The sequence below is a fragment of the Triturus cristatus genome, chromosome 9 (genome assembly GCF_964204655.1).
Source record: "Triturus cristatus chromosome 9, aTriCri1.1, whole genome shotgun sequence".
In the NCBI taxonomy this organism is placed as follows: domain Eukaryota; kingdom Metazoa; phylum Chordata; class Amphibia; order Caudata; family Salamandridae; genus Triturus; species Triturus cristatus.
In genome coordinates, this window is record NC_140592.1 from 228136207 (window position 1) to 228156055 (window position 19849).

The 19849-nt window shown below is 44.4% G+C and overlaps 1 protein-coding gene across 1 annotated transcript in view; it reads right to left on the reverse strand.

The window, feature by feature from the left end:
• Positions 1 to 16407: 16407 nt before the first annotated feature.
• Positions 16408 to 19849, reverse strand: part of TMF1 (TATA element modulatory factor 1) — a 271023-nt gene continuing 267581 nt past the window's right edge. Inside the window, exon 17 of the mRNA XM_085624782.1 lies at positions 16408 to 18505. Coding sequence (XP_085480908.1) covers positions 18362 to 18505 — 144 coding nt within the window. The 3' untranslated portion in view covers positions 16408 to 18361. The remainder of the gene's footprint in view (positions 18506 to 19849) is intronic.

A 19849-nucleotide genomic window follows, 5' to 3' on the forward strand; every position in this document is an offset into this window, starting at 1 on the left:
CCACGAGACAGCGCTCCCTCCACCATCACCAAATCGAGGCGCATTGCTGGGGCCAACTTGTCCTCACTGGACAAGCCGGACGCTGCCATTTCGACCTAAGTAAGAAGATTGACAATGGGGGGATATTAAACTGCTTGAGGGTACTATCCTTATAAAGACACAGAACGTCAGCAACAAACTGACCCTACCGCTACCTGACACAAACACATTTCTAACTACCAAGAACCAGCCACTGTGCCACCAAGAAACAAGCATTGGCATAGCCAATAGGTCTCGCCTTTGGGACCCTAGAAGTGTTTAGCCACGCAGTACATTATCCCCCACTGGCTGGGAGGATCGACGAAGTGAGCTGATTGATGGGCCCTGCGAGAAATGGCATGGATGAGAGCGATGGGGAAATATCAAGAGGAAGACCCTGGGCTCAGCGTGAGAGGATGAGAGCGGTGTGTTGTCAGTGACATTTCAGGATGCGCAGAGCAGTGGAATCCGTGTGAAAGGAAAGGGGACCGGGTGAGAGGGATAGGCTTTTTTGTGAAAAGTGAAAGGAGAAGCTGCCCGGTGAAGCGGAGAGCTGTGGGCACTGGGTGAACAGGCAATGGAGAGCGACGGGCTCTTGGTGACAAGTGAAAGGAGAGTGGATGGGGAGGGTGAAGGGCTGTCGGTGAAAGGACAGAGGATAAATGGAAGTATGGAGTTGGTACCTGTTGTCAACTCATCCAGAAATGAAATTAACTATGTCATTCCAGAGTTTCCAAGTGATTATGTACGACTTCACGTTCATTTAAAAAGAAAATTAAGCAAACAAACTTTTCTTAAAATAAGCGAAAGGCAATGTCACAACATAGGACACGAGTGAGTGGTAGTACTTCTTTTTCAGGCATTATCAGGCGTAGGTTCACTTTAGTGCAGCCTCGGATCTCATAAGCATGGGCATCTTTATTTCCCAGGTAACCAATCTCTCTCTTTAACAACGACCATGTAGAAAAGGAACGTATCTCACTGTAAGCTATAACAGCAATGTCAAAATAGGAAGGGGCCTGTGAAACCGTTACAGGCTTCACATTAGCTGCGACATCAAATGAATGATTCAGAAAAACAATGCGCTCAAGCATACTTAAAATACATGCAGTACAAATTGAACCAATTTTCCAGTTAGCAGAAGGAAGGACTTCTCTTGGGATTTGGAAGGCACCAGGCGTTTGTCCTTTCCTATGCTTGCCCTCTAGTTCCAGGAGTACATAGATATCCCACAGAAACAGAAGAAAGTTGCTGTTGTCCGCCTGGTCCACAGAGGTTTTATCCAATCAAAAGACAGGATGGAAGGAGCGTGACTTGGAGAAGGGCAAGGTCTTCAGGGGCTGCGGTTCTTCTAATTTCTTGTGCATAGCTGCCATGGTTTCAGATTGCTATGTGTGACATTTTCATAATTTCACTGTAATTATGAGTGACATTTCTACAACTATGAGTGACACTTTCTCTCAAGCAAAATCAAACAATGAAGACGAGGGAAACATATAATGATCAGAGATGACACCTATTTGAGCAACAAGAAACTTAAGATGATATTAAAACTGCTGCAAAGCACCAGAAATGGAAGGGCACTAACCTAGTAGTACCATAACGAAGCTGGCAACCTTGGGGTGCCGAGGTGCTAGCCCATGTTATCCTATGGCCCCCCTGGCCACTTATAGAAGTCTCTAAAGGAAGGAGGCTACTATAGGGACATATAGGATTGCATTTATATGTCCTCACCTTTAATATAATGTTCCCTGCATCCTGGGCTCAGGAGGCCAACCTTAGGGGTGACTGACATAAATTAAAAATAGTGCTGTGACTTTGCCACTCATGGTGAGGGCAAAGTTGAGTTTGAGGAGTTTGCACTGCTTCTGCAGCCAGCAATGGCAGACATCTCTTAACTGGGTCACTCAGGGTGGCAAAAACTGTGCTGTAGGCCCAGGTGACCCCTTCAACTCCTATGCCCTCGGTACCACTGGTACCCCTTATCAGGGACTATTAAGGGGGTTAAAGTCCCTGCCAACTGGGGTTACCAATTCATATTCATCATATTTTAGGGAGACAGCACTTTGAGTCAAAACCATCAGCATTGGAGAAAAAAGTGTGTGGGTGACCAAACAAAATGAGGACTTTCTTACAATTCCTTACCTTAGAATAGATACCGGTTAGAAATGGGGGTCTCTAGTTGGCAGAGGTAGGTACCTTTGTCCAAATAGGGACCCTTGCTTCTAGTCAGAGTAAGGGGGATACACACTTTAGATAACCTCTTCTCACCCCTTGGTAGCTTGGCACGAGCAGACAGGCTTATCTCAAAGGCAATGTGTAAAGTATTTGTACCAACACTCACAGTAACAGTGAAAACACCACAAAAGGACCCCACACCGGTTTAAAGGATCTTTATCTAAACTAAACACGACCAAAACGACACAAATCCAACATACACAGTTAAAACAATGACTTCCAAAAGGTTTCAAGAATTTGTACCATAGAAAACTATGGATGCGTGACTTTTCACCAAAGTACCTGTAGTTGCGTAAAAGTTTACCAAGCCAAACAGCCACATCGTGGGAAAACAAAGAGATACGACACTCCCGAGACCCTGAGGAGGCGATGCGACAGTCCCGCTGCACGCAGAGGAAGGATTGCATCGATTCCGGTCTGTGGGAGGGGGTGATGCGTCGGTTCTTCGTGCTGGTTCCGGTCAGCAGGTGAGGCGTCGGGGAAGCATGTCGCTCAGGTTCGATGTGTGGATCTTCGGGATGCATTGGCAATCGATGCAGCGGCGTTGTACGGCGCAGCTTCAGTCCTCTTCAGCCGCGATCCCTCAATGCGTCGATTCTTGCCGCAACGACAGGCGCTGCGATGGCTTTCGCAGCGGCACGTCGCATGGAAATTCTTTTCGCGCCGTGAAGATGCATCGGAAAAACAGCAGCAAGTACAGCAATGTGTCAAGTACCTTGGCCTGAACTTGCATGTTCCACAGGAGCAGACGACAGTTCCTCAATCCCCTACCCCACTACCGTGAATACTATAGTCACAAGAAGCAGAGAGGGGAAAAGGGGAGTGGGAAGAAAAAAGAGAGACTGCACTGCTTCACTTCTCTTGGGCTGGTCTTGTGCTGAAATCTTCTGGAAGACCTAAAAACCAAAGGCAGAACATAACAACCACTTCTTACTAGGTTAAGATATCCTTACAGCACCTCCCTGGTGTACCTGTCTGTTTACAGTGCCTTGCTGCTCTCTTGTGTATCTTGCATTGAGATATGTTGCACTTGCCTCGCTAAATGGTGCGCTACTAGGTTAGTCTCCTGCAACATATAAACAGGTAAGATGTTACATACTACAGTAGAATATTATCATATGTACTTCTTTCTTCTACCTGAATTCCCCGTTACCGGTATTACCAGTTGCAAAGCCCTTCTCTTTCTTTATTAAGATTCCATTAACTATGTTGTTTTTAAACGCTCTCCTATTTTGATTGACAAGTTTCTTATCTTCCGTTCTTTTCTTTTTACAGATTGTCCTTGTTCAACTTGGTTGGTAAGTACCTCTATATATATATATTCACTGAAAAAACCATAGGTTTCACACACGTTATAGTTAGGAATTATCATTTACAAAACCTTGCAAATTCACTTAAAAAACCATAGGTTTCACACGTTATAGTTAGCTGTACATTTCACTCGTAAAAAACCAATGAAATTCCACGTTATAGTTAGATCAGGTAACTATAACTTGCGCGCCCACAATAAACTGCTGATGACGTCACATAGTACATCACTCATGACATGGTCAGTGACATCACTCATGACATCAATGATGACATCTGAAATTACACATTGTGGATTGCGGTCGCGCAAGTTATAGTTACCTGATCTAACTATAACGTGGAATTTCATTGGTTTTTTACGAGTGAAATGTACAGCTAACTATAACATGTGTGAAACCTATGGTTTTTTAAGTGAATTTGCAAGGTTTTGTAAATGATAATTTCTAACTATAACGTGTGTGAAACCTATGGTTTTTTCAGTGAATTTGTACGGTTTTTTAAATGCTAAGTTATGTATTTATTTTTTTTTCTGGTTTTTCACTATGCGCACACCCTGCACGCACGGTGCGCGAAGGGCGCTCGGTGCGCTTCGTGCACCAAGCGCCCACGTTGTGCAGTCCATGCCGTGCGCGCCTCGCCTTTTTTATCGCAGTAACATTTGTTTTTTTCTCCCTTTTTGGTCCTTTAATTTATTTAATAATTGTGATTACTTCTTTATTTATTTTTTATTTTTTTTGCCGTGCGCGTACGGTAAGCTTACCGTACGCGTACCCCGCAATTTTTTTTTTAAATTATTAAATTTATTTTTCGTACTTTTTGGTCCTTCTTGGACCCCCTGACAAACACTAGGGGGTCTGCAACTCTCTTCGTTGCCCCCGTTTCACGTTCCCCACCTTTGTTTCTCAGTGCGAGAGACAGAAAATGGCGGCCGACACTTCCTGATTTCGACCGATTCGAATGTTTACAGTCATGTAACCACCAATCAGAATTGAGCTCGCGCACGGCACCGTACGCGTACGGTAAGCTTACGGTAAGCGCACGGAGCGCGCTTACAGATTATATATATTGATTTAAATGCTATTTTCTCAGGACCTACTGAACAGATTTACACCAGACCTACAAAATGCACATCCTTGACCTGAGGACTACCTCTCTGCCAAATTTCAAGTAATTCTGTTCAGCCGTTCGGGCTGTAGCTGTGTCTAAAGGTCCTATGGAAAAATGCATGGGGAAAACGCATTTTGGGACCCCCCTTTTTTCTCAGCCCCCGCTTGACGAATCCCCCCCGAGACTTTCAGGGTAGGAGCGTAGCGCCCCATTAGTTTTGAAAATTTCGCGAGGATTCGTCGACCGGCGCCAAAGTTATTCCAAATAGAATGTTGCGGATTTCCTATGGAAACACGGTCCTAACTAGAACTATCTACTGGCGACCGCCAGTAGATAATATATATATATATATATATATTACCTACTGGCGGTCGCCAGTAGGTAGTTATAGTTAGGACCCCTTTTCCATAGGAAAACCTCAACATTCTATTTTGAATAACTTTGGCGCCGGTCGATGAATCCTCGCGAATTTCTCAAAATAGGTGGGGCGCTACGCTCTGCACCTACCCTGAAAGTCTCGGGGGGATTCGTCAAGCGGGGGCTGAGATAAAAGGGGGGTCCCAAAACGCGTTTTTCCCATGCATTTTTCCATAGGACCTTTAGAACGAGCTACAGCCCGAACGGCTGAACAGAATTACTAGAAATTTGGCAGAGAGGTAGTCCCTAGGTCAAGGAAGTGCCTTTTGTAGGTTTGGTGTAAATCTGTTCAGTAGATTCTGAGAAAATAGCCTTTAAATCAATATATATATCTGAGCCCGCTTACGGTACGCTTACCGTACGCTTACTGTAAGCGTACGGTGGCGTGCGCGAGCGCGATTCTGATTGGCTCTTAGATCTTAGTAAACATTCGAATCGGCCGAAACCAGGAAGCGGCGGCCGCCATTTTGTCTCTCGCACTGAGTGTTGTTTATCAAACAAGATGGCCAAAAACATGTTACGGGGCTGTTTTGACAACTCCCTCCCACATAGTCATGTTGAGGGAGTCCCCAAACATCCCCCAAGAGCAAAAACGGTTTTATTTTTTTTTCGGCAATTTCGCCGAGTACGCTTACCGTACGCTAACCGTAAGCGTACGGTAAAAAAAAATAAAAAAAAAAAAACACTATCCACACTTACCCCACCCCCTGTGCTTTTGGTGGCCGTAGGCCACCAAATTTACAGGGCTTATTAATAGGAAAAAAAAACTAAATTTTGGCAACATGAAATTATAAAATCGAAATAAAAAAAACACTATCCACATTGACCCCACCCCCTGTGCTTTTGGTGGCCGAAGGCCACCAAATGTACAGGGCTTATTAAAGTTGATAAAAACCGTGCACGGAACGAACTGCGTTAAGTGGGCGCGCACGCCTCGAATGGCGTAAAGTAACTTAGCATTTAAAAAACCGTACAAATTCACTGAAAAAACCATAGGTTTCACAAACGTTATAGTTAGGAATTAGCATTTAAAAAACCTTGCAAATTCACTGAAAAAACCATAGGTTTCACACATGTTATAGTTAGCGGAAATTTTACTGATAAAAAACCAGTGAAATTGCCCCGTTATAGTTAGTGCTGGCAACTATAACTCACGCGACCGCAATCTTCTGCTGATGACATATGTGTCTTTATGAAAAAAAAATATTTGTAATATATGTATAGCTAAAAATGTATGGAAGAAGACATGGGCAAATAAGTGTCTAAATACAGTATTAGCATCAGCAGAGGATTGCGGTCGCGTGAGTTATAGTTGCCAGCACTAACTATAACGGGGCAATTTCACTGGTTTTTTATCAGTAAAATTTCCGCTAACTATAACATGTGTGAAACCTATGGTTTTTTCAGTGAATATATATATATATACACACACACACACATATAACCATACCTACATGGAAGATTCTATTGGTACTTGTGTCTCTGGTTACTAAGATGTACTGATAACTGCTTGTTCTTCATTAGACAGAAAATAGTGCTAGTCTCTGCGACAACTTGTCCTCCTCAGTGCTACAAAGAAGTAACTAGGACTTCGTATCCTTGGAGAAACAGTTCCCGTCGTCTTTCTTTTGAAAATAACTTTTTACGAAAACTAAATGCCCAAATAACATTAAAGTTCCTTCTTTTGGGGCATTCACAGAATCCAACTTTTACACTAGAACAAGACTTACTTGGAATTCTGGGAACCCTCCTGATACATCTCACCAAGATTCGTGGACAAAGTCTAGAAGTGGGATTTGACTGGAAACTCCTGTGAACACTTTCCAGACTTCAAGCATACACTGCCCAGGAATTCCTTCTGCCTCTATTATTTGGAGCGACACGAAAAGAATCGTCGGAAAAATGCCCAAACGGCTCTAAGGCTGAGGAAAATGACAGCGGGAACCAAAGCTGACTGTTCTCCTCAGAAAAAACGGTTGAAGTGCGCCGCGCTAATGTGGAGCGCGAGCTAAACAGCCGCAGTGAGAAAGGCTGCTAAAAAACCAGACCGCCAACCTCTTACTCCTCTGCGGCAGCCATCTTGAAATTCCGCGATCTGAGCGCGGTAAACAAACGAAGCAACAATGCCACTTGCTTGATTGGGATGACTCTACGCATCCTGGCAACAGGTAACAAAGACTTCTTCTCCCTACAGGACGGGGTCTAGCACTTGACTGACCATTCCTGACACAATGTGTCGATTTCTGTAATTCTTTGAGTTTCTTCTCTCTTCCAGCTCCCAAATAGCAACAACAAGCTTCAGAGGCCCAAAACTGGCACAGGCAACATCAAGGCAGGTCAGAACTCACAACAGCAGAGTTCAGAGGAGCTGGGGGTGAGTCTTTGTGCCCATGAGACTTCTGAACAGGAGGCCAGCTCACTCCAGGCCCTTGGAGATCTCCTTCAAGCAGGGGACACAGCAAAGTCCTTCTCCTTTCCTTGGCAGAAACAGCAACTGCAGGCCAACCCCAGACACAGCAAGGGCAGTACTTCTCCCTCAGTCTCTCCAGCTCTTCTCCTTGGAAAAGGTTCTTATTGAATTCCAGGAATGATCTAAAGTTCAGGGGTTTTGAGTCTGATACTTATACCCCAAAATGTCTTTGTTCTCTTTGTGCAAGGGGCTCTGAGCCCAGTTCAAACCAGTTCTGGGGCAGTCTGCCAGTGCACTACAACATCCTTTGTTAGTGTGAGCCTTGGCTTCAGACACACCACAAGAGGGCGGAGGCGCCAGCATTGTGGAAGGCAGGCACAGTCCTATTCAGGTACATGTGCTACTCCTCCCACCACTCCAAATGCAGATCAGGCATATTCAGCCTAGTGCTGACTCACCCAGATTCCTGGAGCCACCCCAGCCCCTGTCACTCCAAAGCCAGACAGTCAATCCACAAACAGGCAGAGGCACACAGAAAGGTTGAACAAAGTAGCCACTTTCTAAAAGTGCTATTTTCAAACACATAATTTAAAAACCATCTTTACTAAAAGATGTGTTATTAAATTCTGAGTTCAGGGGTACTAAACGCCATTTTTCTAATTCATCCCTATGGGAAGATATGCTTGTAAAATGTTACAAAGCAATCTCCATTCCGTCCTATGGGCAAATAGCCTTTCAATAGTGAAACACGAAATTGGCAGTATTTCACAATCAGGACATGTTACACACACCAGTACATGTCCTACCTTTCACATATACTGCACCCTGCCCAGGGGGGTACATTGGGCCTACAATCTATGTGTAAGAAAAGGGAAGGGTGAGGCCTGGCAAGTGAGTGCACTGGCCAGGTCGACATGGCAGTTAACAAACTGTGTGCAGGCACTGGGGTGGCAGGCCTGAGACATCTTTTCAGGGCTACTCATGTGGGTGGCACAATCTGTGCTGCAAGCCCACTAGTAGCATTTGATTTACCCGCCCTGGCACACTTAGTGCACTTTACTAGGGACCCACTGGTAAAACAAATATGCCAATCACAATATCAATTTACACAGGGAGCACTTGCACTTTGACACTGATCATCAGTGGCAAAGTGCCCAAAGCATCTAAGCCAGCAAAAAGATGAAATCCAGCACAGCATCAAAAACACAGGCGGTAGAGGACAAAAAGTCAGGGAAAACCACCCCAAGGATGCCAGGTCTAACAATACCCAAATATTACATCCCCGAAGGGGAGTCTGCAAAATTATTTCATACTAGTGTTACCACTTTTTGTCCCTGCCATACTTCACTGTGTATTCCATCTCTTGTTTTCTCTCTTTCCCAGCTGTTTCCCCTCACCTTCCCATTGGCTGAGACACACCATGTGAGCAGGGATCACCCTATTTAAAAAATGCCCGTTGCCGACACAAGTTGCTTGGCTTAAATTGAATTTTGCCTTTGTGTGGATTCCAGGCTTAGCGAGAGTGCAGGAGCGCTGACTTTGTTTCCCTCATCTTTAATCGGTGCGTGGCAGGAGCCGCAAGCACCCTTCTCTTCCTGGTGGCTGCGTATGTGGTCTCGTAACCATGGACGTTTTCCTGGTGCATGGCTGGAGCCGTTAGCACCCATGGCCTCTCCCAAACAGCGGACGTGGTTTGTACCCCACAAAGCTTTCCGGGGAGTGTGACTGGAACCGATGACTTCCCTTCGACTTCCAGATCGCGGATGCTGTCTTTGAAATCCTTTTCACAAGTGGTGAGCGGCAGGAGCCGGGAGCACCTACTTGTGTACGGTCTCCTCCTTCTTGCGAGTCTCTTCCGGTGCGCGGCAGGAGCCATGAGCACCTTTTGTGCAGGTCAAAACCGCACATGCGGTTTCCTCCTTATTTTGGCAATCCCTCAGGGTGCATGGCAGGAGCCGTGAGCACCCACTGTGCAAATAGACCCTGGTGACGATCTCATTACTATTTCAAGTTCCCCCAGGTGCACGGCAGGAGCTGTGAGCACCCACTGTGCTGGTAGACTGCGTTGCGGTCTCATTACCCATTCTTGTCATACCCCCCCCCCCCCCCAGGTGCGCGGCTGGAGCCGTAAGCATTGACTTTGCCCTCTGACCGAGAGTGCGTTCTCTTCTTCCTCTGTTTGCCCCAGCAGGAGCACGGCAGCAGCCGTACTCCGTTCGCTCGTTGTCACCATAACCGCGGGCGCGGTTACTCGGTCCCCTTATTTGCCTTCCCGGTGTGAAGAAGGAGCCTGCATGAACACCACATCAAGCTACCACTACTGTTGCAAGTAGTTGGATTGTTTGGATTTCCCTTCTTCATTTGTTTCCCCCTGGAGCACTGAGGATCCTTGGGAGATCATCCCCTTCAAAGCGTATACACCAACTTGAACTCAGCACAGACTTGAAAACCTGAAAAACATACCCTACCCATCACTCTTAAGACTTCTACAAAACAGACTCTGTCTGTGGTGCCCTCCTTCTTTTTTCAGGACACTCCAGGACTCCCCTTCAGACACCAACTTCCTCCACCCCCAAAAGACAGAGAGTGGTTTATTCACCTTCCTTTCCCATTGAGATCAATCGCCCATCCTGTGGTTTGAGTGGAGGATTGGTCCGGAGGTAAGAGGGGCGCTCTCCGTTTCCGCGGTTCCTGGTGTTCAGGTGAGTGGAATTGTGACAACTAGAAAGTTCTGCAGGACTGAACGAGCAAAGTGTCCGTACCTACAGACCTGACTGTCTAGGAAGTAGTGCTTGGTAAACATGCAGAAATGCCCACATTGGTGCCTGGCAGATGTCCAGGACAAGGACTCTGTGTGCTAACACAGTGGTCGCAGCCTTTGCTCAGGTGGAATGAGCACATAAAACCTCAGGGGTTGCTTCTTGGCCAACGTGTAGCACATTTTAATAAGAGCACGATCCATCGGGAGATAGTCCATTTCTGTACCGCGTTTCCTTTCTGGGCCTAGATATAGCCCACAAAGAGTTGGTCATCAACCTGGAACTCTTCTGTGTAGTCAGGGTAGAATGACAATGCTATTTTTCAGTCTAGCCAGTGGATTTGCTTCTCTTCCTTAGAAGGATTAGGCGGAGCTTAAAAGGTAGGCAGGGTGATGGACGGTCCTACATGAAAGGCAGTGACCACCTATGGAGGGAAGGTAGCTCTAGTGAGAAACTTGTCTGGGAAGATGCTGAGGTACGAAGGTTTAAAGGACAGAGCCTGGAGCTCATTGACCCTCCAGGCAGTTGTTCTTGCCACTAGAAAGGCCGTCTTGATAGTAAGGGGCCTGAAAGGACAGATGTATAGTGGCTCGAAAGGAGAACACATCAGAAATGTCAGGACAAACTTTAGGTCCCACTGAGGCATGATGAAGGTGGGAACAAGTGTTGGAGACATTTCAGAAACCTATAAACAATGGGGGACTTGAAAAGGGAGTGCTGATGTTGGAATCGCAGAAATGCCAAAATGGTAGACATAAATCCATTTAAGGTGTCCAAAGCAGAGCCCTGCTGGGCAAGAGAAAGGTAAATAAAAGAAACTGAGAAAGGGGAGCAGAAAGGGGTCAACCTGTTTTTCTGCACACCGTGCTACAAACATGCCCCAAAGGCAGGCGTACACCGTCTTGGAGGAGAGGAGCCTGGCTGGCAAGAAGACATTACAGACTTCAGTCGGAAGGTCAAATGCTGTCAACTGCCGCCACTCAATCTCCATGTATAAAGGGGGAGCATTGACAGGTTTGGGTGGAGAACCCTCCCCTGCTGCTCCGACAGAAGATCCTCACAAAGGAGCAACCTGATCAGAGGTCCAATGGCCATGCCCAACAGCTCGGGATACCAGAATCTCCGAGCCCAGTTCAGAGCCAAAGGATGACTTGGGCCCAGTGGTTCCTGATCTTTTTGAGAACACTGGGCAGGCGTGGTATGGGCAGGAAGGCGTACGGAAGCCTGAGCTCCACTCGAGACAAAAAGCATCTCCGAGCAAGAGCCGCCTTGCAGATTCCAACCCACGGAACTGCTGATATTGCGCATTCTCGGAGGTGGCGACCAGATCTAACCAAGGTTCTCCCCACTGCTGAAAGAGACCTTGCACCACCTCCGCATGGAGACACCATTCGTGATCTGCTAGGCATTTTTGGCTGTGTTTGTCCGCTGTGGCGTTCAGTGATCCTGCCTAGTGTTGGACCGTCAAGGAAGTGCCCCGACATTCCAGCCATGTTCAGAGACGACAAAGGTCCACAAACCCAACCTCCCTGTTTGTTGCAGTACCACATGGTGGTGGTGTTGTCCGTAAACACCTGCACTAGTCTTCCCTTAATGAAAGGTAGAAAGGCATTCAATGCCAGTTGGATCGATTGGAGCTCCAACAGGTCGATGTGGAGTCTAGATTCTGCAGGAGACCATAGGCTTCTGATCTCCACCTCTCCCAGATGGGTGCCCCAGTGTGGGAGTGTCACTACTGTCAGGTCTGGTTGGGGAGGGGAAAGGTGTCTGCTGCAGTTCGTTAACAACCCCAGCATATCTTTTACAGTGCCCTCCATGATCTGGACCATGTTGGAGAGATTCCCCTGATGCTGCGCCACTGGTACTTCAGGTACCACTGCAGAGCCCACATTAACTAGCAGGCATGCATCACAAGCAAGATGCAGGAGGCCATAAGGCCCAGCAGCCTCAGTCAGTCTCACCGAAATCCAGGATAGAGGCTGAAACATTGGTATCATTACCTGTACCTCCTGGACTCACCGTTTGGGAGGATTAGCCCGATACTGCACTATGACCAAGAAAGTTCAGATAAAAAGGAGCGTCTGAGAAGGGTCAGGTGAACCCAAGCAGGTGAAGGAGGTCCACCATAGTCTGGAGATGGGAGAAGATTGCCTTAGACGAGCCCGCCTTCAACACCCAGTTGTCGAGTTAGGGGAAGACGGACACCCCACTGGTAAGGCCACAGGGGAGTATGTGGTGAACTGAAAGTGCCCATGGCTGACCATGAACTGCAGATAATGTCTGTGAGCAGGTGGAATGAGGATGTGGAAGTATATGTCCTGCATGTCCAACGCTACCATCCAGTATCCCAGGTCTATGAAAGACAGAACTTGAGAGAATGTGAGCATTTTCAGTTTCTCCTTTTTCAGGAAGAATTTGAGAGGGTGAAGGACTAGGATAAGACAATTGCCTCCGTCCTTCTTGGGCACCAGAAGTAGAGGGAATAGCAACCACAACCTACTTCTAATGCCGGCCCCCACTCTAAGGCACCCTTGGCCAAGAGAGCCACCATGGTTCTCCGTCAGCTTGTTGCAAGTGGGTGGTATGGGTGGAGGAGTAGTTTAAAAGGGGGGGGGGGGGGAGTAGCCTCTTCAGACAATCTGGAGAATCCAGTGGCAGGATGTTTTCAACCTCCAGTCGTGCAGTTGATGGCGCATCCTGCCTCCCATGATTGTTGGAGGGCAAGCTAAAAAAGGCTTGGAGGCTGCAAGTGAATGGTGAACTGGCCAGAACTCTGGCTACCTGACCAACGGAGCCTGTGGGTACCACATACTCAGCCACACAGAGGCTGGGGAATTTTGTGTGCCTTAGTGGCTGGGCAGTAGAAACACATCTGGAAGCCCCTTCTGAGGTCACGAAAGGAGTGAAAGGTGAACTGAGGTTGGAGAGGGGCCATGCAAAGGCTGAAGGCCCTGGCTGTAGCTCCAACGCCAAGTCTGTCTTGTCTCTGAAAAAATGGGAGCCATCAAAGGGGATGTCCATGAGTGAGGTCTGGACATCCCCTGAAAAGCTAGAGGTTCTCAACCAGGCATGGCGCCTAAGTGCCACCAACAAAGAAACTGCTCTGCCTAGTGAGTTGGTCGGATCCTGTTGACAGCGTATGGGAACTTCGCTGCAGCCCTTCCGTCAGCAATAGCTTGGGAGAGTGTAGCATGGTCTTCCTCCAAAACCATAGGCAGCACCTGCGCAACCAAGTCCCAGAGCGAGTGGGAGTATCGGCCCAAAAGGCACACAGTGTTCACCGACGGCTGTGCCAGGCTGGAAGAAGAAAACATCTTCTTTCCTAATGTACACAGCCTCTTGGTACCCTGTCCAATGAAGTGGTAGGTAATGCGCCAGGATTTAATTTAGAAGTGGAGGCTTGGATAACAAAGCACGCTGGGGTGGGGTGTTGGTTGAGGAAGTAGGGGCCCCTGGGGTAAGGCGATGGTGGCAGACTCACAGGGGGCCCTGTGCAGGGTTTGGATCATGCCCAGAGTAGGATGTCCGTGAGAGCTTCATTAAAAGGGAGAAGCAGTTCAGAAGGGGTGACCACTGGCTGAAGCAACTCCCTCAAGACAGCCACAGAGGGTAGCTGAGGTCCAGGACCTCAGCCGCCCTCCTCACCACCATTGCAAATAAGCTCCCTTCTCCATAGCTATGGTAGGTAGGAGGAGAGACCAAGCCAGTATCTGGGCAGGTGTCCGGTCCACTGGCATCCACAAAATGCTCACACCAGTTGTCTTGTTTGGGGTCTAGGGGCGGATATTCATGAGGGTCCAGTGGTCCCTCTCAATCTTCCCCAAGTCCTAGCCATAAGATAGGGCTCAGGCTCCGGCCTGGATGGCATGCCTCCAGTTGGTGTAGGACGACACCCATTCGGCTCCAAGTTGGGGATAAGAATGGGGGCGGTGCTGGGAATGTTGGCAATGGGACTGCTGCCGGAAAAGGTCAAGGTGGCTCGACAGGCATTGGTCCAGATCCTTGCATGGATCGGTGACTCAACTGGTGCCGGGGGCAAATCTTCAGGAGGAAAACCAGTAGGGGCCCCTCCGGACCCCAAGGGGCCCGAGGGAGCACCAGCAGGGACGGGTGTATATCTTCACCTGGGACCAAAGAGTTGGTCCTTTTCTTTTCCTAAAGCCTTGCACCAGTTACCACCCTAATATTTCATGTTCAGGTATAATTCATATCTCTTCAATTCTGAACTGTATTATTACCTTTATAAATTATTCTTCCACCTATTTTTGTTTTCTATTGTTCTTCATTAACATTTCAATTCACATGTCAATGTGTTTCTGTTGTCATTGTTCATCATTTCTTGAAGGTCATATTATCAAAACTGTTATTATGGTCTTGGAGACTGTTTTGATGTGTATATTTTCTAATTTATACATACTTGGAATTGCTACATGGAATGACAAGGGCACTAACTCCATCGAAAGACAAAGAACCATTTTTTACTTGTCTGAGTTAGGTGCTAAGATTGCTCTATGTCAAGAAATTCATATTTTGAATTCAGATTGTATTTGGTAAATTCTACAATACACAAAGCCTTCAAAGAATACTATCCCTCATGCTAATCTATCAGACGTTTGGAGACTCTTATCCAGATGACAAATTCTTTCCAATCTTAGTCTTACTAATAATTTATTCAAATCTGAAATTGGTTCTATTCTCATTTCAGATCATGCACCTGCTTTTTCTGATTTCTATTTTTTCCACTCACAGGGTTGCTTTAGACAGTTGGAGGCTAAATTTAGACTTATGAAATGATATAGGGCCAGACGTAGGTAAAGTCAGTTTTGTGAGTCCTTAATAGGGATTTTTACCCGAATCGCTATTAAGGACTCGCAAAATGGAATGTATGTAGGAATCGCAAAAATAATTGCGATTCCTTAATATTCCTTAATTGCGAATCGCAAATTGAGATTCGCAATCAAGGAATACCTTCCCATTCATTCCTATAGGCCAAGAGGCCCATAGGAATGAATGGGAGATGCGCACGCAATTTGCGAGTAACCAAGAAGTACTCGCAAATTGCGTGCGCAATTTCAAGGGTTCCAAAAGGACCCCCTGTTGCACCCCTGAAATGTGCATGTGTGCACATGTGGCGCAAATACATGCCCTAAGGGCATATATGTGTGCCACATGGCACTTTGAAATAATCAAAAAGTGCTTTTTTAAAGGAAATCGCAAATTACCACCAACTTGAAGTTGGTGGTAATTTTTGATTCCTTAAGGCAATATCACAATTTGCGATGCCTACTAGCATAGCATTTAGGGAATTGCTAACTGCGATTCTCTAAATGCTTGCGCACACTAAGGAATCGCAATTTTTGTGATTCCTTATTTTGCGAGAGGGTATTTGCCTACCTACATTGCACACAGCCGAAATCTGCGAATTCCAGCGTTTGCGATCACAATCTGGCTTCCTACATCTGGCCCTTAGTTTTCCTGAAAGAATTTCAGTTGTTTACTGATGAATTCATGATTTTTAATTTATCTTGTTAAACATCCACCCAGAATAAATAAGATTCTTTTAAAGTGGTCACTCGGGATGTTATAATTGATGAAACCACAAAGAAGAAAAGTGTTTGTGAACTATAGGGAAACATTAAATCATATTAAAAACTAGGACCATAATATAATTAAAATCAGAGACTTATTGACCTTATTATAGCTAAAACTAAATTAATAAATATAAAAGTCTGGATGGATGTTGGTTTGGGATAGAATTAATTCCATCCCGCAAACCTAAATTCCATTTAATATTGCTATTATTCTTAAGGGTAGTCATGTGAATGACTGGACTTAGTTACGGTCTAAAGTGTAGATCTTTTTGTTGCAATTACCATTCAGTAAATAGCAACAAACTGAAAACATAATTCAATTACCATCTGATGAAAGTTGGAATGGCATTTGTACCAACCATACAGCGGGCAGTAAGCAGATCTCTCTACATGATCCCTTACATAAACATGCAATCTTATGGCCTCCTTCTGGGAGTATCTTTGAAAAAGTGGTTTATATCTCCAAAACCATTAATGTGATGCATATCAGTGTGCCATTCGTATCATATTACTGAAATTAAATACCTGAGATTGTCTTACACATCACAAAACTCACAAATTATTATTTTAGAATATTTATTCTTGCCAATATGGCAAAAATAAAGAACATGCCCTTCATCAGTCATCATATGGAGTACAGCACAGCATTTCAGACACAAGATGTTGCCAAATTACTTACACTTACAAATATTCTTCTGAACTACAAAAACCTAAATGGCCATTTTACAGTCCAGGTAAACACCGAGGACCACACATTTTAGGTGGTCAAAGCAAAATAAAGGTGCCTGCGAATATGTTAATACGAGGTAAAATAAAATCGACCTCAGTTATTCATAAATCTTGCAAATTATGGCATGCTAGATTAATGCCTTTCCATTACGTAACATGCCAAAACGCTCATGTTTAGTGGTAGGCCTTTACATGGCCAGTATCTTAGTTTGTGGGGCACAGTTTACATTCGAGCAGATGTTGGGAAATTTTAGTAACAGTTAAGTTGGCTATGCATGCAACTGATTTTGTGGCTTTTAGTTTGTCAGGTCTGACATTTCTTGTGCTACATACTGAAGTTTGGACAGACATCAATGTATACAGATAACACCATCACGGCTCCACACAGAACTACAACGTTAGATCACCCTCATTTTAACTTTAAAATAAAGGGAACCATATATTTGAGCACTCTCTTTAGCTGAAAAGCAGACATCTGGAAGAGTCAACTTTATATCTGACAAATCTTAAAGAGGCACCTGAACTTGTATGAGGAAAATATTTAGACTGGAACAGCGGTGCAGAAAGGTTACCGTGCATAACCAACAAAGCAACTATGTGCAGTGAGCCATGAGGGGCTTAATGCCAGAATTATACACAACAACCTTTTGGCTTCTCACATCTTCTGAAACATAGCTTTTTCACCATTGCTTTAAAGTGATTGGGATTTTCAGTATATTCAACATGTACATTTGACTTGAAGAACTTCCAAAAATACATATCGTTTCTAACCAAGATGGAGTATGTTAGACATTTTTGTTAAATAGTACTGCATTTAAAGTAATTCATAAAACTGATAATGTGGTAGAGCAGTGTTGAAGGAGAACTGCAAGATCCTAAACCTCAAAGGATAATTTGGCTGAAGCCAGATGAAACATTCCTTTCATGCCCAATACTTTGTGTATTAATTGTACATCAAGCAAGTCGACAGTCATGTTACTTTTGTGTCATTAGCAAAATCAAGTAAAATTACTTTTAAAGATCAGAAAAAAGGACATTTAGAATATAGCAATTAGAAACTGTCAGGCAGAACACTAACATGACAAATGCCCAGTTATCAAACAATCTGTGCTTAAAATACCATTTTAAACTCAAATATTGTGTGCAGTGAGATGATAAAACCGATCTGGACCATGCCCTTCCACAACCCCCAAGTATCAGATACAAAAAGAAGGGATGTCTGTAAAAATGTTTTTCTAGCCTGTATCACTGGTAAAATAAACGAAGAACGTGTGCAACCTATATTGAATAAAAGGTACATAGCAGAAGCAAATATACAAATATTTACTCTAAATTGCATACTTTTTGATTGAAGTACATTTGATCAATTTTGCGCTAAGTCAACATGAAACAATGAGCCAATATTAAAACCATGAAATAAGACACAAACAGCTCACTGTAGTTAGGGATTACTGATGAGTGCTAATCAATCAATGTGGTACAATAGAATGGACACATTGAAGCTGCCCTCTTTCAGATGACCCAGGGTGAGAGAAGAGGAATCAAGTTTCTTTTCCAAAAATATTGCACAGAATAATTTAAAGGCTGGCAGCTACTAAACTATCTTTTAAATGAATTATAATGATAATGGGAACATATGCGTTCTTAAATAAAAATCATTTTCTAATGTACACTATTAGATTTTTTTTATACAAGATATTTCTGAGCTCTGCATTTACATACTAAACAATTTACATTTTACAGTTTTTATTAACAATGAACTTGAAATGAGTGCATAGGAGGAACTAGTGGAGTCTTTGTTTTAAAAGTTCATCAATCTGAGTCTTGTACATGTTTTTCACATCCTCCAGATCCAGGCGAAGTTCCTCCGCTTCTTCTGCTTTTTCTCCGTACATTTGTAGGATGGTATTATAACGCTGATCCAGATCCTACAAAACAAGCATGATGCCTCTGTAAGAACCCATATCGTCAGTCTAGTATGAGTGCAATGATGCACACAACATTTACACTACTGGCAGTATAGAGCTATTTATCCTTTTACAAAGGCAAACACTTTCTGATCTTGATGTAAACAGTCACCATATTGATATACATCATGAAGAATTAACTAAGAGAATACCACATCTAAGTGGTTCATTCTAAAGAGTGGCATGAGGAAAAAGCTGGACCACTCAGTAAAAAAAGAGGTCATGATGGAGGACTCTTAATTTTTTAAGGAGGCTCTGATGAAAAACAAGCAGCTAAAACTTTCTTTTCCATTCAAGTATCCTATTGAACAGTGCGCCGTGGCTAAACTTAAAGCACAGATTATTACATCAGGACAGTTTCGCTTTTGGGCCAGTGTGCAAATACGATGTATTTAAAAAAAAAAAAAAAAATTTATCATTATAAGTTACAATAGTCATTAAACATTTAAATGGTGATTACAAATGAAAAGTCTATAAACAATCTATGCAACCATTTCTCCACCGCTACAGGACTAGTAAGACACATTTATATATCGAACAATATAAAAAAATTACAACTATTTATGGCCTGGAAATATTTTAAAATACACAAAAACTACAGATGAAAAATGCAGTCAAAAAACATTGGCTGCATTTTATTAACAGATGAAAATGTTCAAATTCCTTTGAAAACACAGAACAGACAAGTTACTTACCTGTGGTAATGCTCTTTATGGTGGATACTCCATACAACTGCAGAACCCTCACCTTTTAAAATGTCTCGAGGCATCAGACTGGATTCAGAAATTTTCAAGCAGAATTCCTGCGTGCCAGTATGTTGCGTGGTGAGAAATTGGTTTACTGGTTGAGGTGGGTGAAACCCTACTCAAGCAGCAACCACAATCCCCGTCAGGGTGAGACACAAGCAAACCTCAAATTAACCTGTCCTCAACCCTCTGGGAGCTTGACACAGAGCAGTCAGGCTTAACTGAGAGTCAATGTGTAAAGCATTTATGCAGCACTTCAAACAGCAATGAAAGGAATCACAACACAAGAAAAACGCCACGTCAATTTGGAAAAAGAGAGCAAAATGTAATAAATAAATCAAGACCAAAACAAAAATCCAATCAGTAGAACCGGGATATACAATTTTAAAGATGAAAGTGAAAATAGCGCCAAAAAGCCCAAAACGGAGGAGAGTGCCTGGGTCAGATGCTGAAGTGGTAGGCTACTGCCATTGTCCCTTCATTTTTGGATTGGGGGAATGGATGCCTCAAAAGCCAAATCCTCCTTGAATGTGAGCATGTGCTTTTGGGACATGCATGA